Source organism: Oncorhynchus mykiss, chromosome 5, assembly GCF_057628025.1.
Source record: "Oncorhynchus mykiss isolate SJ-2025 chromosome 5, ASM5762802v1, whole genome shotgun sequence".
NCBI classification, from domain to species: Eukaryota; Metazoa; Chordata; class Actinopteri; order Salmoniformes; family Salmonidae; genus Oncorhynchus; species Oncorhynchus mykiss.
The window spans coordinates 89,948,017-89,964,820 of NC_143026.1; the positions used below are offsets into that span (position 1 = coordinate 89,948,017).

Below are 16,804 nucleotides of genomic sequence, written 5' to 3' on the forward strand. Positions count from 1 at the left end.
TCTCCTCTTTCTCCTTCTCACACTCTCTCCCTCTCTCCTCTCTCACTCTCTTTCTCTCTCTTTCTTTCTCTCTCTCTCTCTCTCTCTCTCTCCTCTATCTCCTTCTTTCTCTCTTTCTCTCTGTATCTCTCTCTCTCTCTCTCTAGGGAGATGAATAAGAGGCTAACAGAGGACCAGGGGAGGAAGACGTTCGACCGAGCCATGAAGCTGGAGCAGGAGTTCACCGAGCACTTCACTGGTGAGCCCAGCCCCCCCTCCCCATCACTACAGTCTCAACCTCTTCAGCATTAAGTAGTTGTCTCAGTTCCCTGAATTAACTAATTGGCAAAATACAGTAAAAGCCTGTCCCAGCTATACTATATAAATATATTTAGTATGTTTTACATGTGTGTCGTTGCAGCTATCGTCCAGGGGGACTCTCTGGAGGAGATGTATAACACGGTGAAGAGGATCATCGAGGAGCAGTCAGGACCCTTCATCTGGGTGCCTGCCAAGGACAAGTTGTGAAGGAGAAGAGAAACAGAAGAGATTACCTTTTTCTTTCTGCCGTCCTCGTTCTCTTCTTTGATTTTACGTCTAATTTTATGCCCTGAACATAGGACCCCCCCCCCCTTTCACTTATACCCCCCCCCCGCGCCGCCCTGCTCCCCTCTGTCACACTGGCTGGTGTCGTTACATTAGTGTCTGGGGATCTGATCACGCATAGACCCACACACACACACACACACACACAATTCTTTAATGCTTTCTCTATCACTCTCTCGCTCGCGCTCTCACTTTCTCGCTCGCTCTCTCTCACGCTCTCTCATTCGCTCTCGCTTTCGCTCTCTCTCTCGCTCTCTCTCGCTCTCTTCTCTCTCTCTCTCGCTCTCTTCTCTCTCTCTTCTCTCTCTCGCTCTCTCTGGTGTTTTCTTGGGCTGTCCTTGTATCTGGGTGTTTTTCCTGCTATGGAGGTACGGGCTTTGGCAACCAGCGTCTTATGGGGAGATTTTTATGGTACAAGTCCTTAATGTTTAAGGAACATGATTTAGATGCATATATATACAAATAATAAATCATTTCTTGTACTTTTTTTTTTCTTCATATTATTGAAAGGAAATGCATTCATGTCTGGGGTTCGTAAAGGAAATGCATTCATGTCTGGGGTTCGTAAAGGAAATGCATTCATGTCTGGGGTTCGTAAAGGAAATGCATTCATGTCTGGGGTTCGTAAAGGAAATGCATTCATGTCTGGGGTTCGTAAAGGAAATGCATTCATGTCTGGGGTTCGTAAAGGAAATGCATTCATGTCTGGGGTTCGTAAAGGAAATGCATTCATGTCTGGGGTTCGTAAAGGAAATGCATTCATGTCTGGGGTTCGTAAAGGAAATGCATTCATGTCTGGGGTTCGTAAAGGAAATGCATTCATGTCTGGGGTTCGTAAAGGAAATGCATTCATGTCTGGGGTTCGTAAAGGAAATGCATTCATGTCTGGGGTTCGTAAAGGAAATGCATTCATGTCTGGGGTTCGTAAAGGAAATGCATTCATGTCTGGGGTTCGTAAAGGAAATGCATTCATGTCTGGGGTTCGTAAAGGAAATGACGAGGCTAAACTTTGCACGTTATAGCTTTAAAAGAGCATGTTTCATAGTGTTCTGATCATTCCTTCGTTGTGTTTTACCTCGTCATGTTCTGTAGTCGTCCTTTGTCTCTGCTCACGTGACAGCCATACATACTATTCAAACTGCACAGAGGGAACTAAGGTTAGAGGGTGCTGAGTGGACTTCACTCTGACACACACACACACACACGAGGCTGTTTCTTATCACTGACTTTACGATCCCTGATGATTTGATTCTGTTCTTTGTCCATTCAGCTTTCAGGTTAATTTCCTGAACGGGAATAGAGTAAATGAAAGGCTGTTTTTAAACTGACTCCAGGTGTATTAGTAGTAGTAAGAAGGAAGAGAAAAACCGAAAGAATTTATTGTACACTGAGATTTTAACGTATATTTAACCCTCAGTCTACTGCCTATTTTGTTATAATAAAAAGTCTATATTGAGCTTTACTTCAAAACTCATACAGCTATGGGGAATTATTGTATTTGCCATGTTGAACGTATAAATATGAATATATATATATATATATATATAAATATATTTTCCTTTACTTTCACCAACACCTATCGGTTTCAGTTAGTTTCTTATGCGTTCAGTAGAACAGAGGAGACCTGTGGTCCTGAGTCAGATCCCTCTGTAAGGTCAGAGAATGGGGTTAAGGTCAGGAATAGGACACACGTACACCGCCTGAACTCTGAACTCCGCTGACTGGCTGGGGTGTGAACTGTGTTGGTGAAGCAGTGGAAATGTAAAGTAACCGACATGGTGGCCTGGTTCTGGTTCTCCTCTCCCCATCTCCATGTCCACTTCCCTGCCAGTTTTCTTTTTTTTTCATGTGATGTGCATGGTTTTTAGAAGCAGTAGTCTTTTTATTAAATAACAAACAGGGGGGGGGGGGGGGGGGAGAAAGAGGAGTCTGTGTTCACCGAGGATTGTGACGTCATATCTTCAAGCTCCGCGAGAGGATCGTTCAGACAGACACACACTGGAGTAGACAGTCCTCGAGTGTGTGTGTGTGTGTGGACATGGCCGTTGTTTGTGTCTGAAGGGGGAAAGATCTAACAACGCGTTTTCGAAGCGCGATGCCTTTAACTGTCCTCCGGAGGACTCCGTGCTGGAATCCTCCCTCCCTCTCCTGCTTCCGCAGAGATGATTGTTTTCTATAAGACTGGTTCTTCTTCTGGTTCTTCTTCTGGTTCTTCTTCTGGTTCTTCACCACTGCTTTCTATCTCACTTTTGGATTCGAGTTTGTAAATAATCCCTTTCCTGATTCATTCAATTTGTCATAAAGAGGAGAACTGCCAATAAACCCTTTCTCATACATCATAGTGCTGTGGGTCTCTTCATTCTAGATGTCTCTCTCTGTGTTGGGGGAAGCTACTCTGTGGGTCTCTTCCTTTTAGATGTCTCTCTCTCTGTGTTGGGGGAAGCTACTCTGTGGGTCTCTTCCTTCTAGATGTCTCTCTCTCTCTGTGTGTTGGGGGAAGCTACTCTGTGGGTCTCTTCCTTCTAGATGTCTCTCTCTCTCTGTGTTGGGGGAAGCTACTCTGTGGGTCTCTTCCTTCTAGATGTCTCCCTCTCTCTGTGTGTTGGGGGAAGCTACTCTGTGGGTCTCTTCCTTCTAGATGTCTCTCTCTCTGTGTGTGTTGGGGGAAGCTACTCTGTGGGTCTCTTCCTTCTAGATGTCTCTCTCTCTGTGTGTGTTGGGGGAAGCTACTCTGAACATGTAATTTACTTCACACTGGAAGAAGTTAAGCTACGCTTAAGAAAAATATAGTTAATTACTTAGAAAAAGTAGTTCACTACATCCTCTCCCGATTTACTTCGTGAAAAATGATCCTATCTAAATCTGTTGTAATAGATCCATCTGGAGTCCGATGTCAACCGAGTGTGTAACATATTAAACACACAAACTGTTTCAGGTGATAATTGGTCAGTCCTGATGATGAAAAAATAAAGGAACTTCTCGCCTACTTCATCCATGTTTTATTTTTGTAAAGAAAGTAGTGTGTAGAGTAGTTAGCTGCATGGTAAAAAAAAATAATAATAATTAACTACTGAAAACACAACCTAGATTTGAATTTAGTTCAACCAAAGTGCTGTAAAATGTAGTTAAATTACAAGGTTAACTACTTGTAGTCCACGACTCTGTGTGTGTGTGTTAATCACTCTACCTCTTTACTGAGACTCTTAAGTTAACGGTGTCCTGTTTCTCATTTGATTTAACCAGAGTAGTCCACTCAGACATAAGTTAATGTCCTGTTTCTCATTTGATTTAACCAGAGTAGTCCACTCAGACATAAGTTAATGTCCTGTTTCTCATTTGATTTAACCAGAGTAGTCCACTCAGACATAAGTTAATGTCCTGTTTCTCATTTGATTTAACCAGAGTAGTCCACTCAGACACAAGTTAATGTCCTGTTTCTCATTTGATTTAACCAGAGTAGTCCACTCAGACATAAGTTAATGTCCTGTTTCTCATTTGATTTAACCAGAGTAGTCCACTCAGACATAAGTTAATGTCCTGTTTCTCATTTGATTTAACCAGAGTGAGTAGTCCACTCAGACATACGTTAATGTCCTGTTTCTCATTTGATTTAACCAGAGTGAGTAGTCCACTCAGACATAAGTTAATGTCCTGTTTCTCATTTGATTTAACCAGAGTGAGTAGTCCACTCAGACATAAGTTAATGTCCTGTTTCTCATTTGATTTAACCAGAGTGAGTAGTCCACTCAGACATACGTTAATGTCCTGTTTCTCATTTGATTTAACCAGAGTGAGTAGTCCACTCAGACATAAGTTAATGTCCTGTTTCTCATTTGATTTAACCAGAGTAGTCCACTCAGACATAAGTTAATGTCCTGTTTCTCATTTGATTTAACCAGAGTAGTCCACTCAGACATAAGTTAATGTCCTGTTTCTCATTTGATTTAACCAGAGTAGTCCACTCAGACATAAGTTAATGTCCTGTTTCTCATTTGATTTAACCAGAGTAGTCCACTCAGACATAAGTTAATGTCCTGTTTCTCATTTGATTTAACCAGAGTGAGTAGTCCACTCAGACATAAGTTAATGTCCTGTTTCTCATTTGATTTAACCAGAGTAGTCCACTCAGACATAAGTTAATGTCCTGTTTCTCATTTGATTTAACCAGAGTAGTCCACTCAGACATAAGTTAATGTCCTGTTTCTCATTTGATTTAACCAGAGTGAGTAGTCCACTCAGACATAAGTTAATGTCCTGTTTCTCATTTGATTTAACCAGAGTGAGTAGTCCACTCAGACATAAGTTAATGTCCTGTTTCTCATTTGATTTAACCAGAGTAGTCCACTCAGACATAAGTTAATGTCCTGTTTCTCATTTGATTTAACCAGAGTAGTCCACTCAGACATAAGTTAATGTCCTGTTTCTCATTTGATTTAACCAGAGTGAGTAGTCCACTCAGACATAAGTTAATGTCCTGTTTCTCATTTGATTTAACCAGAGTAGTCCACTCAGACATAAGTTAATGTCCTGTTTCTCATTTGATTTAACCAGAGTAGTCCACTCAGACATAAGTTAATGTCCTGTTTCTCATTTGATTTAACCAGAGTAGTCCACTCAGACATAAGTTAATGTCCTGTTTCTCATTTGATTTAACCAGAGTGAGTAGTCCACTCAGACATAAGTTAATGTCCTGTTTCTCATTTGATTTAACCAGAGTAGTCCACTCAGACATAAGTTAATGTCCTGTTTCTCATTTGATTTAACCAGAGTAGTCCACTCAGACATAAGTTAATGTCCTGTTTCTCATTTGATTTAACCAGAGTAGTCCACTCAGACATAAGTTAATGTCCTGTTTCTCATTTGATTTAACCAGAGTGAGTAGTCCACTCAGACATAAGTTAATGTCCTGTTTCTCATTTGATTTAACCAGAGTGAGTAGTCCACTCAGACATAAGTTAATGTCCTGTTTCTCATTTGATTTAACCAGAGTGAGTAGTCCACTCAGACATAAGTTAATGTCCTGTTTCTCATTTGATTTAACCAGAGTGAGTAGTCCACTCAGACATAAGTTAATGTCCTGTTTCTCATTTGATTTAACCAGAGTGAGTAGTCCACTCAGACATAAGTTAATGTCCTGTTTCTCATTTGATTTAACCAGAGTGAGTAGTCCACTCAGACATAAGTTAATGTCCTGTTTCTCATTTGATTTAACCAGAGTGAGTAGTCCACTCAGACATAAGTTAATGTCCTGTTTCTCATTTGATTTAACCAGAGTGAGTAGTCCACTCAGACATAAACACGTGTCACTGTAATCCAGAGTTCAGCATAAACATAAAACTAAACTGTTACATGTGCACTATAAAAACAGAAGAAAACAAGGCTATTTTTTTCCCATGTCTATAGTATGTGCTGATTTATATTCTTGTAATTAATCATTTAGCTCAAGCATATTATCCACTGTTATAAGGTATAAAAGGACATCTGTTGTGAGTGTGGACATGTCTAATGTGTCTCTTCCAGTAACTAAGTGGATCACTCTGCTACTGTGATTGGCTACAACGGTGTGTTTGATCAATGAGAACTTGGCACACAGACACTCTCTCAGCATATCAACGGGTTCAAGTCCCAACTCGAGGCTAAGCAAGTTGTATTTCCTATTATAGACAGCTGTCGTGTTTTATGGAGCTATAAAGTACAGGTATCTGGAAGTGGATGGCAATAAGTGGGGTATATTGGAGTTGATGGTTTAGTTCCACCACCGGACCGGAGGCAGGAGATTGTTTTATGATGTACTGTTGTGCTGATTTATAGTTCGGTGTTCAGTCACTTGACGTTCCGACCAAGAGGAATATTGAGACATGTAAAAACAAATAGAACACCTGGACTTCCTCCATGGACCCTGAAGGGACCACAGACCCCAGTTTGGGAACCTCTTTACTGAATTATAAATACACTACATGACCAAACGTATGTGGTCACTTCCTTGTTGAACATCTTATTCCAAAATCATGGGCATTAATATGGAGTTGGTCCCCCCCCTTTGCTGCTGTAACAGCCTCCACTCTTCTGGGAAGGCTTTCCACTAGATGTTGGAACATTGCTGCTGTAACAGCCTCCACTCTTCTGGGAAGGCTTTCCACTAGATGTTGGAACATTGGACTTGCTTCTATTCAGCCACAAGAGCATTAGTGAGGTCGGGCACTGATGTTGGGCGATTAGGCCTGGCTCGTAGTCGCCATTCCAATTCATCCCAAAGGTGTTTGATGGGGTTGAGGTCAGGGCTCTGTGCAGGCCAGTCAAGTTCTTCCACACCGATCTCGACAAACCATTTCTGTATGGACCTCTCTTTGTGCCCGGGTGCATTGTTATGCTGAATCAGGAAAGGGCCTTCCCCAAACTGTTGCCACAAAGTCGGAAGCACAGAATTTTCTAGAATGTCATTGTATGCTGTAGCGTTAAGATTTCCCTTCACTGGAACTAAGGGGCCTAGCCTGGGCTTTACATCACTTCAGCCAACGCTTGTTGATCTTAGGCTCGGCCATGGAAATCCATTTGATGAAGCTCCCGACAAACAGTTCTTGTGCTGAGGTTGCTTCCAGAGGCAGTTTGGAACTCTGACATTTTTTTTCCGCTTCAGCACTCGGCAGTCCCATTCTGTGAGCTTGTGTGGCCTACCACTTCGCTGCTGAGACGTTTTTGCTCCTAGAAATTTCCAGTACAACAATGATAACACATAAAGTTGACTGGGCCAGCTCTAGCAGGGAAAAAAAAATGATTTACTTGTTGGAAAGGTGGCATCCTATGACGGTGCCACGTTGAAAGTCCCTGAGCTCTTCAGTAAGGCCAGTCTACTGTCAGTGTTTGTCTATGGAGATTGCATGGCTGTGTGCTTTATTTTATACACCTGTCAGCAACGGTTGTGGCTGAAATAGCCGAATCCACTAATTTGAAGTGGTGTCCACATACTTTTGGAGGTTGTAGTGTATGTTCCCCAATTGCAAATTAATAGGTAAAACAAGTTTTTCAAAGCTACTACTAAAATACCCAAGTAAGCCAGGTTACAATGGTTCACCTTGATTCTGATGTATACTGAACAAAAATATAAATGCGAAGTAAAGTGTTGGCCCCATGTTTCATGAGCTGAAATAAAAGATCCCACAAAAATTCCATATGCATAAAAAGCTTATTTCTTTCAAATTCTATGTACAAATCTGTTGACATCCCTGTTAGTAAGCATTTATCCTTTACCAAGATAATCCATCCACATGACAGGTGTGGCATATCAAGAAGCTGATTAAACAGCAGGATCGTTACACAGGTGCACCTTGTGCTGGGGACAATAAAATACCACTCTAAAATGTTTAGTTTTGTTATACAACACATTGTCACAGATGTCTCGAGTGTTTGAGGGAGAGTGCAATTGAAATGCTGACTGCAGGAATGTCCACCAGAGCTGTTGCCAGAGAATTTAATGTTAATTTCTCTATCATAAGCCACCTCCAAAGTCATTTTAGAGAATTTGGCAGTACGTCAAACCGGCCTCACAACCACAGACCACGTGTAAACCACGCCAGCCCAGGACCTCGACATCCGGCTTCTTCACCTGTGGGATCTTAGACCAGCCACTCGGACAGCTGATGAAACTGAGGAGTATTTCTGTCTGTAGTAAAAACCTTTTGTGGGGAAAAACTCATTCTGATTGGCTGGGCCTGCCTCCCCAATGGGTGAGTCTGGCTCCCAAGTGGGTGGGTCTATGCCCTCCCAGGCCCACCCATGGCTGCCCAGTCATGTGAAATCCATAGATTAGGGCCTAATTCATTTATTTGAATTGACTAATATCCTTATGTGAACTGTAACTCAGTAAAATCGTTGTTTTTGTTGCATATTTTCAGCTGATGAAACTGTGGGTTTGCAAAGCTAAAGAATTTTACCACAAACCGTCTCAGGGAAGCTTATCTGAGTGTTTGTCGTCCTCACCAGGGTCTTGTCCCTGACTGCAGATCGTAACCGACTTCGGTGTTGAAAATGCTCACCTTCGATGGCCACTGGCACGCAGGAAAAGTGTGCTCTTCACAGATGAATCCCCGGTTTTAACTGTACCAGGCAGTTGGCAGACAACGTGTATGGTGTTGTGTGGGTGAGCGGTTTGCTGATGTCAACGTTGTGAACAGAGTGCCCCATGGTGGGGTTATGGTATGGGCAGGCATAAGCTACGGACAACGAACACAATTTCATTTTATTGAAGGCAGTTTAAATGCACAGAGATACTCTGACATGATCCTGAGACCCATTGTCATTCCATTCATCCGCCGCCATCACCTCATGTTTCAGCATGATAATGTACGGCCCCATGTCATCTGTACACAATTCCTGGAAGCTGAAAATGTCCCAGTTCTTCCATGACCTGCATACTCACCAGACATGTCACCTGAGGCAAATGGTGATCACACCAGATACTGACTGGTTTTCTGATCCACACCCCTACATTTTTAGGTATCTGTGAGCAAAATATGCATATTTGTATTCCAAGTCATGTGAAATCCAAAGATTAGGGCCTAAATAATTCATTTAAATTGACTGATTTCCTTATATGACCCTTATATTACTCAGTAAAATCTTGTTGCAGGTTGATTGTATATTTCTGTTCAGTGAACCAGCATCTTATCTTACCTAAGGTTTTGGTTGTTGTTTTTTTCCTCGTATCCCATTCAGAAATGACTTTTGTAAAAACATTTTATTTGATTGTATTAAAACACTGGTAAGGAAACAAGAGAAAAATGACAAGAAATATGACAGCAATCTGGGAAATCAGTTAATGAAGGTTCACTTGTATTACTAGCCTAGTCTTCACATTAAACTTAGAACAAGATTCCAGAAATTGTATTTGTCATTGACAGGGTCAGGCAGAAAAGTTACTACAGTTACTATGTCTTCCCCCCCCCCCCCCCAACCCCACTTCCTTGAGATGTACGATGGAAAAGCACCGGGCAGGGCCAGCAGAGGTGGGGTCTTTCCCCGTCAATGGCCTCTGTGTGCTCGGTCTGGCCAAGCGCCAGCTGCGGGCAGTAGGGACGTGTCTTTCCAGGTATGAGCTAACTGTCTGGAAGTCACCAAGTTTCAGAGAAAACGTTAGACGAAGAATAGCTAGAAAGTCTACTGATTTCCATAAAATGATGTTGTAAAATACTCATAACTTGTTTGACGATATGCGGAAAGCTGGAGTTCAACTTGGAGCTTGTACTTTGGAGCCCCAATCAGAGATCGGAAAGGTATAAATAAAGAGGTCGTACAGGATCAGACATTCTCACGTCTGGCTGACTCCGTCACTATGTGGGTACTCGTCGCCTCTCTGATATTAGGCCTTCAGACTGGTGAGTTGTTTTTTTTACTCAATATAATAGTATATTATGGAGGTGTGGAGGTAAAATAACGACATATTTTAATCCTTAGTTAAATAAAGGTTGCTTTTTAAAAACAATTTAAAAAACATCATAGTTATGTGTGTATTATAAAACGATAATAGCTGCAAAGACTACATTTGAATAAAAGGTTGGATTAATATGAATCCGTATAAAATGCTAGATATTATCAGCACATTGAGGTTTCTGGATGGAATTTTAATTTGTAAAAGACGAATTTGCGCAGTCGACGTTTGGTTGTGTACTCTATGAACATTGAGTATCCATAGGACAACAAGAAAAATATGATTATTTTTGTTTGAATGTGTTCCCTATCCAGTGTCTGGCCAGAGCACTATAAGATGGTGCGCAATCTCCGCTCAAGAGATGAGCAAATGTAACGCCATGGCGCAGGCCTTCAGCGGTGCGGCCATCCGTCCGATTATCCAATGCGTCAGCGACGTGTCTGTGGAAGGATGCGCGCAGAAGATCGGGGTAAGTGGGGCTCTTTCAGATTAATAGGGCACATTTCCGTTTATATTAACTTTTTATATGACTTCCTATAAAACTTGATCAAATCTAAAATATATATATATACACTGCTCCAAAAAATAAAGGGAACACTAAAATAACACATCCTAGTTCTGAATGAATGAAATATTCTTATTAAATACTTTTTTCTTTACATAGTTGAATGTGCTGACAACAAAATCACACAAAAATGATCAATGGAATTGAATTTGGAGTCACACTCAAAATTAAAGTGGAAAACCACACTACAGGCTGATCCAACTTTGATGTAATGTCCTTAAAACAAGTCAAAATGAGGCTCAGTAGTGTGTGTGGCCTCCACGTGCCTGTATGACCTCCCTACAACGCCTGGGCATGCTCCTGATGAGATGGCGGATGGTCTCCTGAGGGATCTCCTCCCAGACCTGGACTAAAGCATCCGCCAACTCCTGGACAGTCTGTGGTGCAATGCCACATTGTTGGTGGATGGAGCGAGACATGATGTCCCAGATGTGCTCAATTGGATTCAGGTCTGGGGAACGGGCAGGCCAGTCCATAGCATCAATGCCTTCCTCTTGCAGGAACTGCTGACACACTCCAGCCACATGAGGTCTAGCATTGTCTTGCATTAGGAGGAACCCAGGGCCAACCGCACCAGCATATGGTCTCACAAGGGGTCTGAGGATCTCATCTCGCTACCTAATGGCAGTCAGGCTACCTCTGGCGAGCACATGGAGGGCTGTGCGGCCCCCCAAAGAAATGCCACCCCACACCATGACTGACCCACCGCCAAACCGGTCATGCTGGAGGATGTTGCAGGCAGCAGAACGTTCTCCACGGCATCTCCAGACTCTGTCACGTCTAACATGTGCTCAGTGTGAACCTGCTTTCATCTGTGATGAGCACAGGGCGCCAGTGGCGAATTTGCCAATCTTGGTGTTCTCTGGCAAATGCCAAACGTCCTGCACGGTGTTGGGCTGTAAGCACAACCCCCACCTGTGGACGTCGGGCCCTCATACCACCCTCATGGAGTCTGTTTCTGACCGTTTGAGCAGACACATGCACATTTGTGGCCTGCTGGAGGTCATTTTGCAGGGCTCTGGCAGTGCTCCTCCTGCTTCTCCTTGCACAAAGGCGGAGGTAGCGGTCCTGCTGCTGGGTTGTTGCCCTCCTACGGCCTCCTCCACATCTCCTGATGTACTGGCCTGTCTCCTGGTAGCGCCTCCATGCTCTGGACACTACGCTGACAGACACAGCAAACCTTCTTTCCACAGCTCGCATTGATGTACCATCCTGGATGAGCTGCACTACCTGAGCCACTTGTGTGGGTTGTAGACTCCGTCTCATGCTACCACTAGAGTGAAAGCACCGCCAGCATTCAAAAGTGACCAAAACATCAGCCAGGAAGCATAGGAACTGAGAAGTGGTCTGTGGTCACCACCTGCAGAACCACTCCTTTATTGGGGGTGTCTTGCTAATTGCCTATAATTTCCACCTGTTGTCTATTCCATTTGCACAACAGCATGTGAAATGTATTGTCAATCAGTGTTGCTTCCCAAGTGGACAGTTTGATTTCACAGAAGTGTGATTGACTTGGAGTTACATTGTGTTGTTTAAGTGTTCCCTTTATTTTTTTGAGCAGTGTATATATATATATACATATATTATATATTAATATATTCAGTTGTTTGTGACAATTGATGTTTATATTTTTTATATTTTCTTAATAATTGCTGTGATATTGTTTGTTTTATTTAAGTCTTGGATAGGATAATGATATCACCTTTGGAGCATGTGTTGACCTAGTTGTCTAGGAGTATCTGCCGATGTCCTGAGTCCGACTGATTAGGAAGAAACACTGTTTCATTTCATACAGTTGCGTTAACCATTGAAACATGCTATTTAAACCCCTCTTCATTTCTTTCTCCTAGAAAAACCAAGTAGATGCCTTTTCAATGAGCGCTAAGGACATCTACAAATTGGGGGAAGAAACTAACTTCAAAATAGCTGCAGGAGAGACTTCTGCTGATGGTAAAGAGTTTATGTCTGTGTTATGTTTCTGATATTGCAGCACACTATCACAGTGTGTCTGTCACCAATTTCGCATAAAGTAATTTGTGTCTATTTCACGATCATTTATGAGCGTTTATGAGCGTTGGATATGAGCGTTGGATATGAGCGTTGGATATGAGCGGTGGATATGTTTACTCTCTTTTTATGACATGCTTGTGCAAACTTTACCCAGAAAGAGGAACATATCATATAAATTCAGTACATATTGTATGTTAATGATTTACTGGAGATTCAAGTATCTTTAAAAAAATATATGCAAATTCTTATTTACAATGAGGGCCTACACTGGGCCAAACCCGTACAATGCTGGGCCAATTGTGCGCAGTCCTATAGAACTCCCAATCACGGTCGGTGATGGATTCGAACCAGGGTGACTGTAGTGACGACTGTCGTGGAAATTTCCTCTATTTACCAAATCATGAGAGCAAACCACACACAAGTCAGAGTTAGTTATCATAAAGTCCATTTTTAATTATATGAGCTCTATCACAACCCTGTGACTCTCAGATCAATTCAGTGTCTATAAATGAATTCTCTGAGAGTCCCTTACACATTGCAACTGAGATCCTTTGTAGCAAAGACACACATAGCCAGACAGCATAGGCATAATTTATCGTTCAGCTTTGTCTCCTAAACTATGTTATTTTCTCAAACTCAGAACCATAAACAAATCCTCCATATCAACAGGCATATATCAAATCTATCCTATCTTGACAATATCACAGAGACACACTGACTGGCACACAGACATTGTGGAGCCAAGAGATACACCCTTGACCTCTCCCCTCTCTCCGGCCCAAATAACTTAGTCTTGACATAGAACAGATACTGCAACCCCGCCACAGTATTATACAAACACATTCTGATGAGAAGTAACTTACAAACATATGATGAATATAAAACATCTTACCTATGTTACCAACTAATTCTGATTATTCCCCAACACGACTCTAGCACTTATGACAGCGGACGAGGTCATATCCCTCAATTGTGTCTGTTTTGACTCTGTTCCTCAAAGTGAAAGAGGGAAGCACATGATCAACTGGACCAATAACAGATTACTATCACCCTGACCTCCACAGGAGAGGGCACCACCTACTATGCGGTTGCCGTGGTGAAGAAGATGAAGCCGGACATCAACATCAACACACTGAAGGGCAGGAAGACATGTCACACAGGGAAGGGACGTACTGCCGGCTGGAACATGCCCCTGGGATACCTCATCGACCAGAGCAAGATGTCTGTCATGGGCTGTAACATCCCACAAGGTAGGGAATTGTGACACACACGCTAGTGTACGCACGCACGAAAACACACACACACACACACACACACACACACACACACACACACACAGTCAACTGTCCAACTGAATGCATTCAACTGAAATGTGTCTTCTGCATTTAACCCAACCCCTCTGAACCCCCCCCACCCCACCCACCCCTCTGAATCCCCTCTGAATCCCCTCTGAGTCCCCTCTGAGAGGAGCGGGGGGGGGGGGCTGCCTTAATCAACATCCACGTCTTCGGCACACACACACACGTACAGTACACACACTCTCCACACTACACTGTAGGAGCTTTGAAACCAATACACCACTAACCTGTTTGTGGTGTTCCCCTAGGCGTGGCAGATTTCTTTAATGCCAGCTGTATCCCTGGGTCACAGGGAGACCCTCCCTCCCTTTGCCAGCTGTGTAAAGGCAACAACGATGGACAGTTCGTATGTGACAACACTGACAAGGAGAGATACTACGCTTACAATGGGGCCTTCCGGTAAGGTACACTGTCTCACTGATACTGTATACTATCACACTGATACTGTCTCACTGATACTGTACACTATCACACTGATACTGTCACACTGATACTGTACACTGATACTGTACACTATCACACTGATACTGTCTCACTGATACTGTACACTATCACACTGATACTGTCACACTGATACTGTACACTGATACTGTACACTATCACACTGATACTGTCACACTGATACTGTACACTATCACACTGATACTGTCACACTGATACTGTACACTATCACACTGATACTGTCACACTGATACTGTACACTATCACACTGATACTGTCACACTGATACTGTACACTGATACTGTACACTATCACACTGATACTGTCACACTGATACTGTACACTATCACACTGATACTGTCACACTGATACTGTACACTGATACTGTACACTATCACACTGATACTGTCACACTGATACTGTACACTATCACACTGATACTGTCACACTGATACTGTACACTATCACACTGATACTGTCACACTGATACTGTATACTATCACACTGATACTGTATACTATCACACTGGTACTGTATACTATCACACTGATACTGTATACTATCACACTGATACTGTATACTATCACACTGATACTGTCACACTGATACTGTACACTATCACACTGATACTGTCACACTGATACTGTACACTGATACTGTACACTATCACACTGATACTGTCACACTGATACTGTACACTATCACACTGATACTGTCACACTGATACTGTACACTATCACACTGATACTGTCACACTGATACTGTATACTATCACACTGATACTGTATACTATCACACTGGTACTGTATACTATCACACTGATACTGTATACTATCACACTGATACTGTATACTATCACACTGATACTGTCACACTGATACTGTACACTATCACACTGATACTATCACACTGATACTGTACACTATCACACTGAGACTATCACACTGATACTGTATACTATCACACTGATACTGTACACTATCACACTGATACTGTACACTGTCACACTGATACTGTACACTATCACACTGATACTATCACACTGATACTGTCACACTGATACTGTCACACTGATACTATCACACTGATACTGTCACACTGATACTGTACACTATCACACTGATACTGTACACTGTCACACTGATACTGTACACTGTCACACTGATACTGTACACCATGGGTGTCAAACTCTGGCCCGCGGGGTAATTATATTTGGCCCGCGAGACAATACCAAATTACTACTAGAGCTGGCCCGCCGGTATTATACAGCGCATTCACCACTAATACTACGAATCCCATAATGCTCTGCTGTTTTCGCGCGCCAATCAGGACAGGACCCAGAAACGCTCTCTCCTCTGTGACAGTAGTCATAGCAACATAGACGCTACAACTGTCAGCGAGCTAACCCTTCCCAAAAATGGCGAAAAGAAAGGCAGAAAACAGGAGCTTTCTGGACAAGTGGGAGGCAGAATATCTGTTTACATATGTAAAAGACAAACCTGTTTGTCTTGTTTGTGGAGTCAACGTGGCTGTAAGTAAGGAGTACAACATTAGACGACACTATGAAACGAAACACCATGACAAATACAAGGACCTGGACATGACTCAAAGGAGCCAGAAAGTAGAGGAGATGAAAAGAAGTTTGGTTTCACAACAGAATATGTTTAAAAAAGCCACATCACAAAGCGAGGCTGCTGTAAAGGCTAGTTATATAGTGGCAGCAGAGATCGCAAAATCAGCCCGGCCCTTTAATGAGGGAGAGTTCATGAAAAAGTGCATGATGAAGGTTTGTGACCTCGTATGCTCAGATAAAAAACAAGCATTTTCAAACGTGAGCCTGAGCAGGAACACAGTAGCTGATCGCACATGTGATCTTGCCACCAATCTGTATGACCAGCTGATGGAAAAGGGAAAAGATTTTGTTGCGTTCTCCCTCGCTGTGGATGAGAGCTGCGACGCATCTGATACTGCTCAGCTGTCAGTCTTCATCCGTGGAGTGGACTCAAATCTGTGTGTTACGGAGGAGCTATTAGGATTCAAATCAATGCATGGCACAACCACAGGAAAGGAAATCTTTGAGGAGGTTTCCAAATGTGTAACTGAAATAAAGCTGCCGTGGGATAAACTCGTTGGATTAACGACAGATGGTGCGCCAGCGATGTGCGGTAAAAAGAGTGGACTGGTGGGCATGGTTCGGGAGAAGATGCGGGAAGAGAACTGTGCAGGTGAGCTAACTGTTTACCACTGCATCATACATCAGGAAGCACTGTGTGCCAAAGCCCTAAAGATGGAACATGTTATGACCACAGTAACACAGGTAGTTAACTTTATAAGAGCCAAAGGTCTAAATCACCGCCAGTTTAAATCTTTTCTGGAGGAGTGTGGTTCGGAATACGCAGACGTGCCGTATCACACAGAGGT

At 42.7% G+C, this 16,804-nt stretch overlaps 2 protein-coding genes across 51 annotated transcripts in view; both read left to right on the forward strand.

Annotated features, from left to right (window-relative positions):
* The window catches only part of LOC110524815 (discs large homolog 1-like protein), a 299,597-nt gene extending 296,676 nt beyond the window's left edge, over nucleotides 1-2,921 (forward strand). For 36 of the 50 annotated variants that reach the window (XM_036978806.2, XM_036978807.2, XM_090236277.1 and 33 more), the window contains 2 exons: nucleotides 147-238; nucleotides 401-1,072. In XM_036978806.2, coding sequence (XP_036834701.2) covers nucleotides 147-238; nucleotides 401-507 — 199 coding nt within the window. In that variant the 3' untranslated portion in view covers nucleotides 508-1,072. Of the gene's footprint in view, nucleotides 1-146; nucleotides 239-400 lie in introns of all 50 variants that reach the window. The other 14 variants (XM_036978809.2, XM_090236279.1, XM_090236284.1 and 11 more) reach the window with 1 other exon arrangement.
* A 6,681-nt stretch (nucleotides 2,922-9,602) lies between these two features.
* The window catches only part of meltf (melanotransferrin), a 25,832-nt gene continuing 18,630 nt past the window's right edge, over nucleotides 9,603-16,804 (forward strand). The window contains exons 1-5 of the mRNA XM_036978825.2: nucleotides 9,603-9,956; nucleotides 10,324-10,478; nucleotides 12,425-12,524; nucleotides 13,649-13,834; nucleotides 14,191-14,341. Coding sequence (XP_036834720.2) covers nucleotides 9,914-9,956; nucleotides 10,324-10,478; nucleotides 12,425-12,524; nucleotides 13,649-13,834; nucleotides 14,191-14,341 — 635 coding nt within the window. The 5' untranslated portion in view covers nucleotides 9,603-9,913. The remainder of the gene's footprint in view (nucleotides 9,957-10,323; nucleotides 10,479-12,424; nucleotides 12,525-13,648; nucleotides 13,835-14,190; nucleotides 14,342-16,804) is intronic.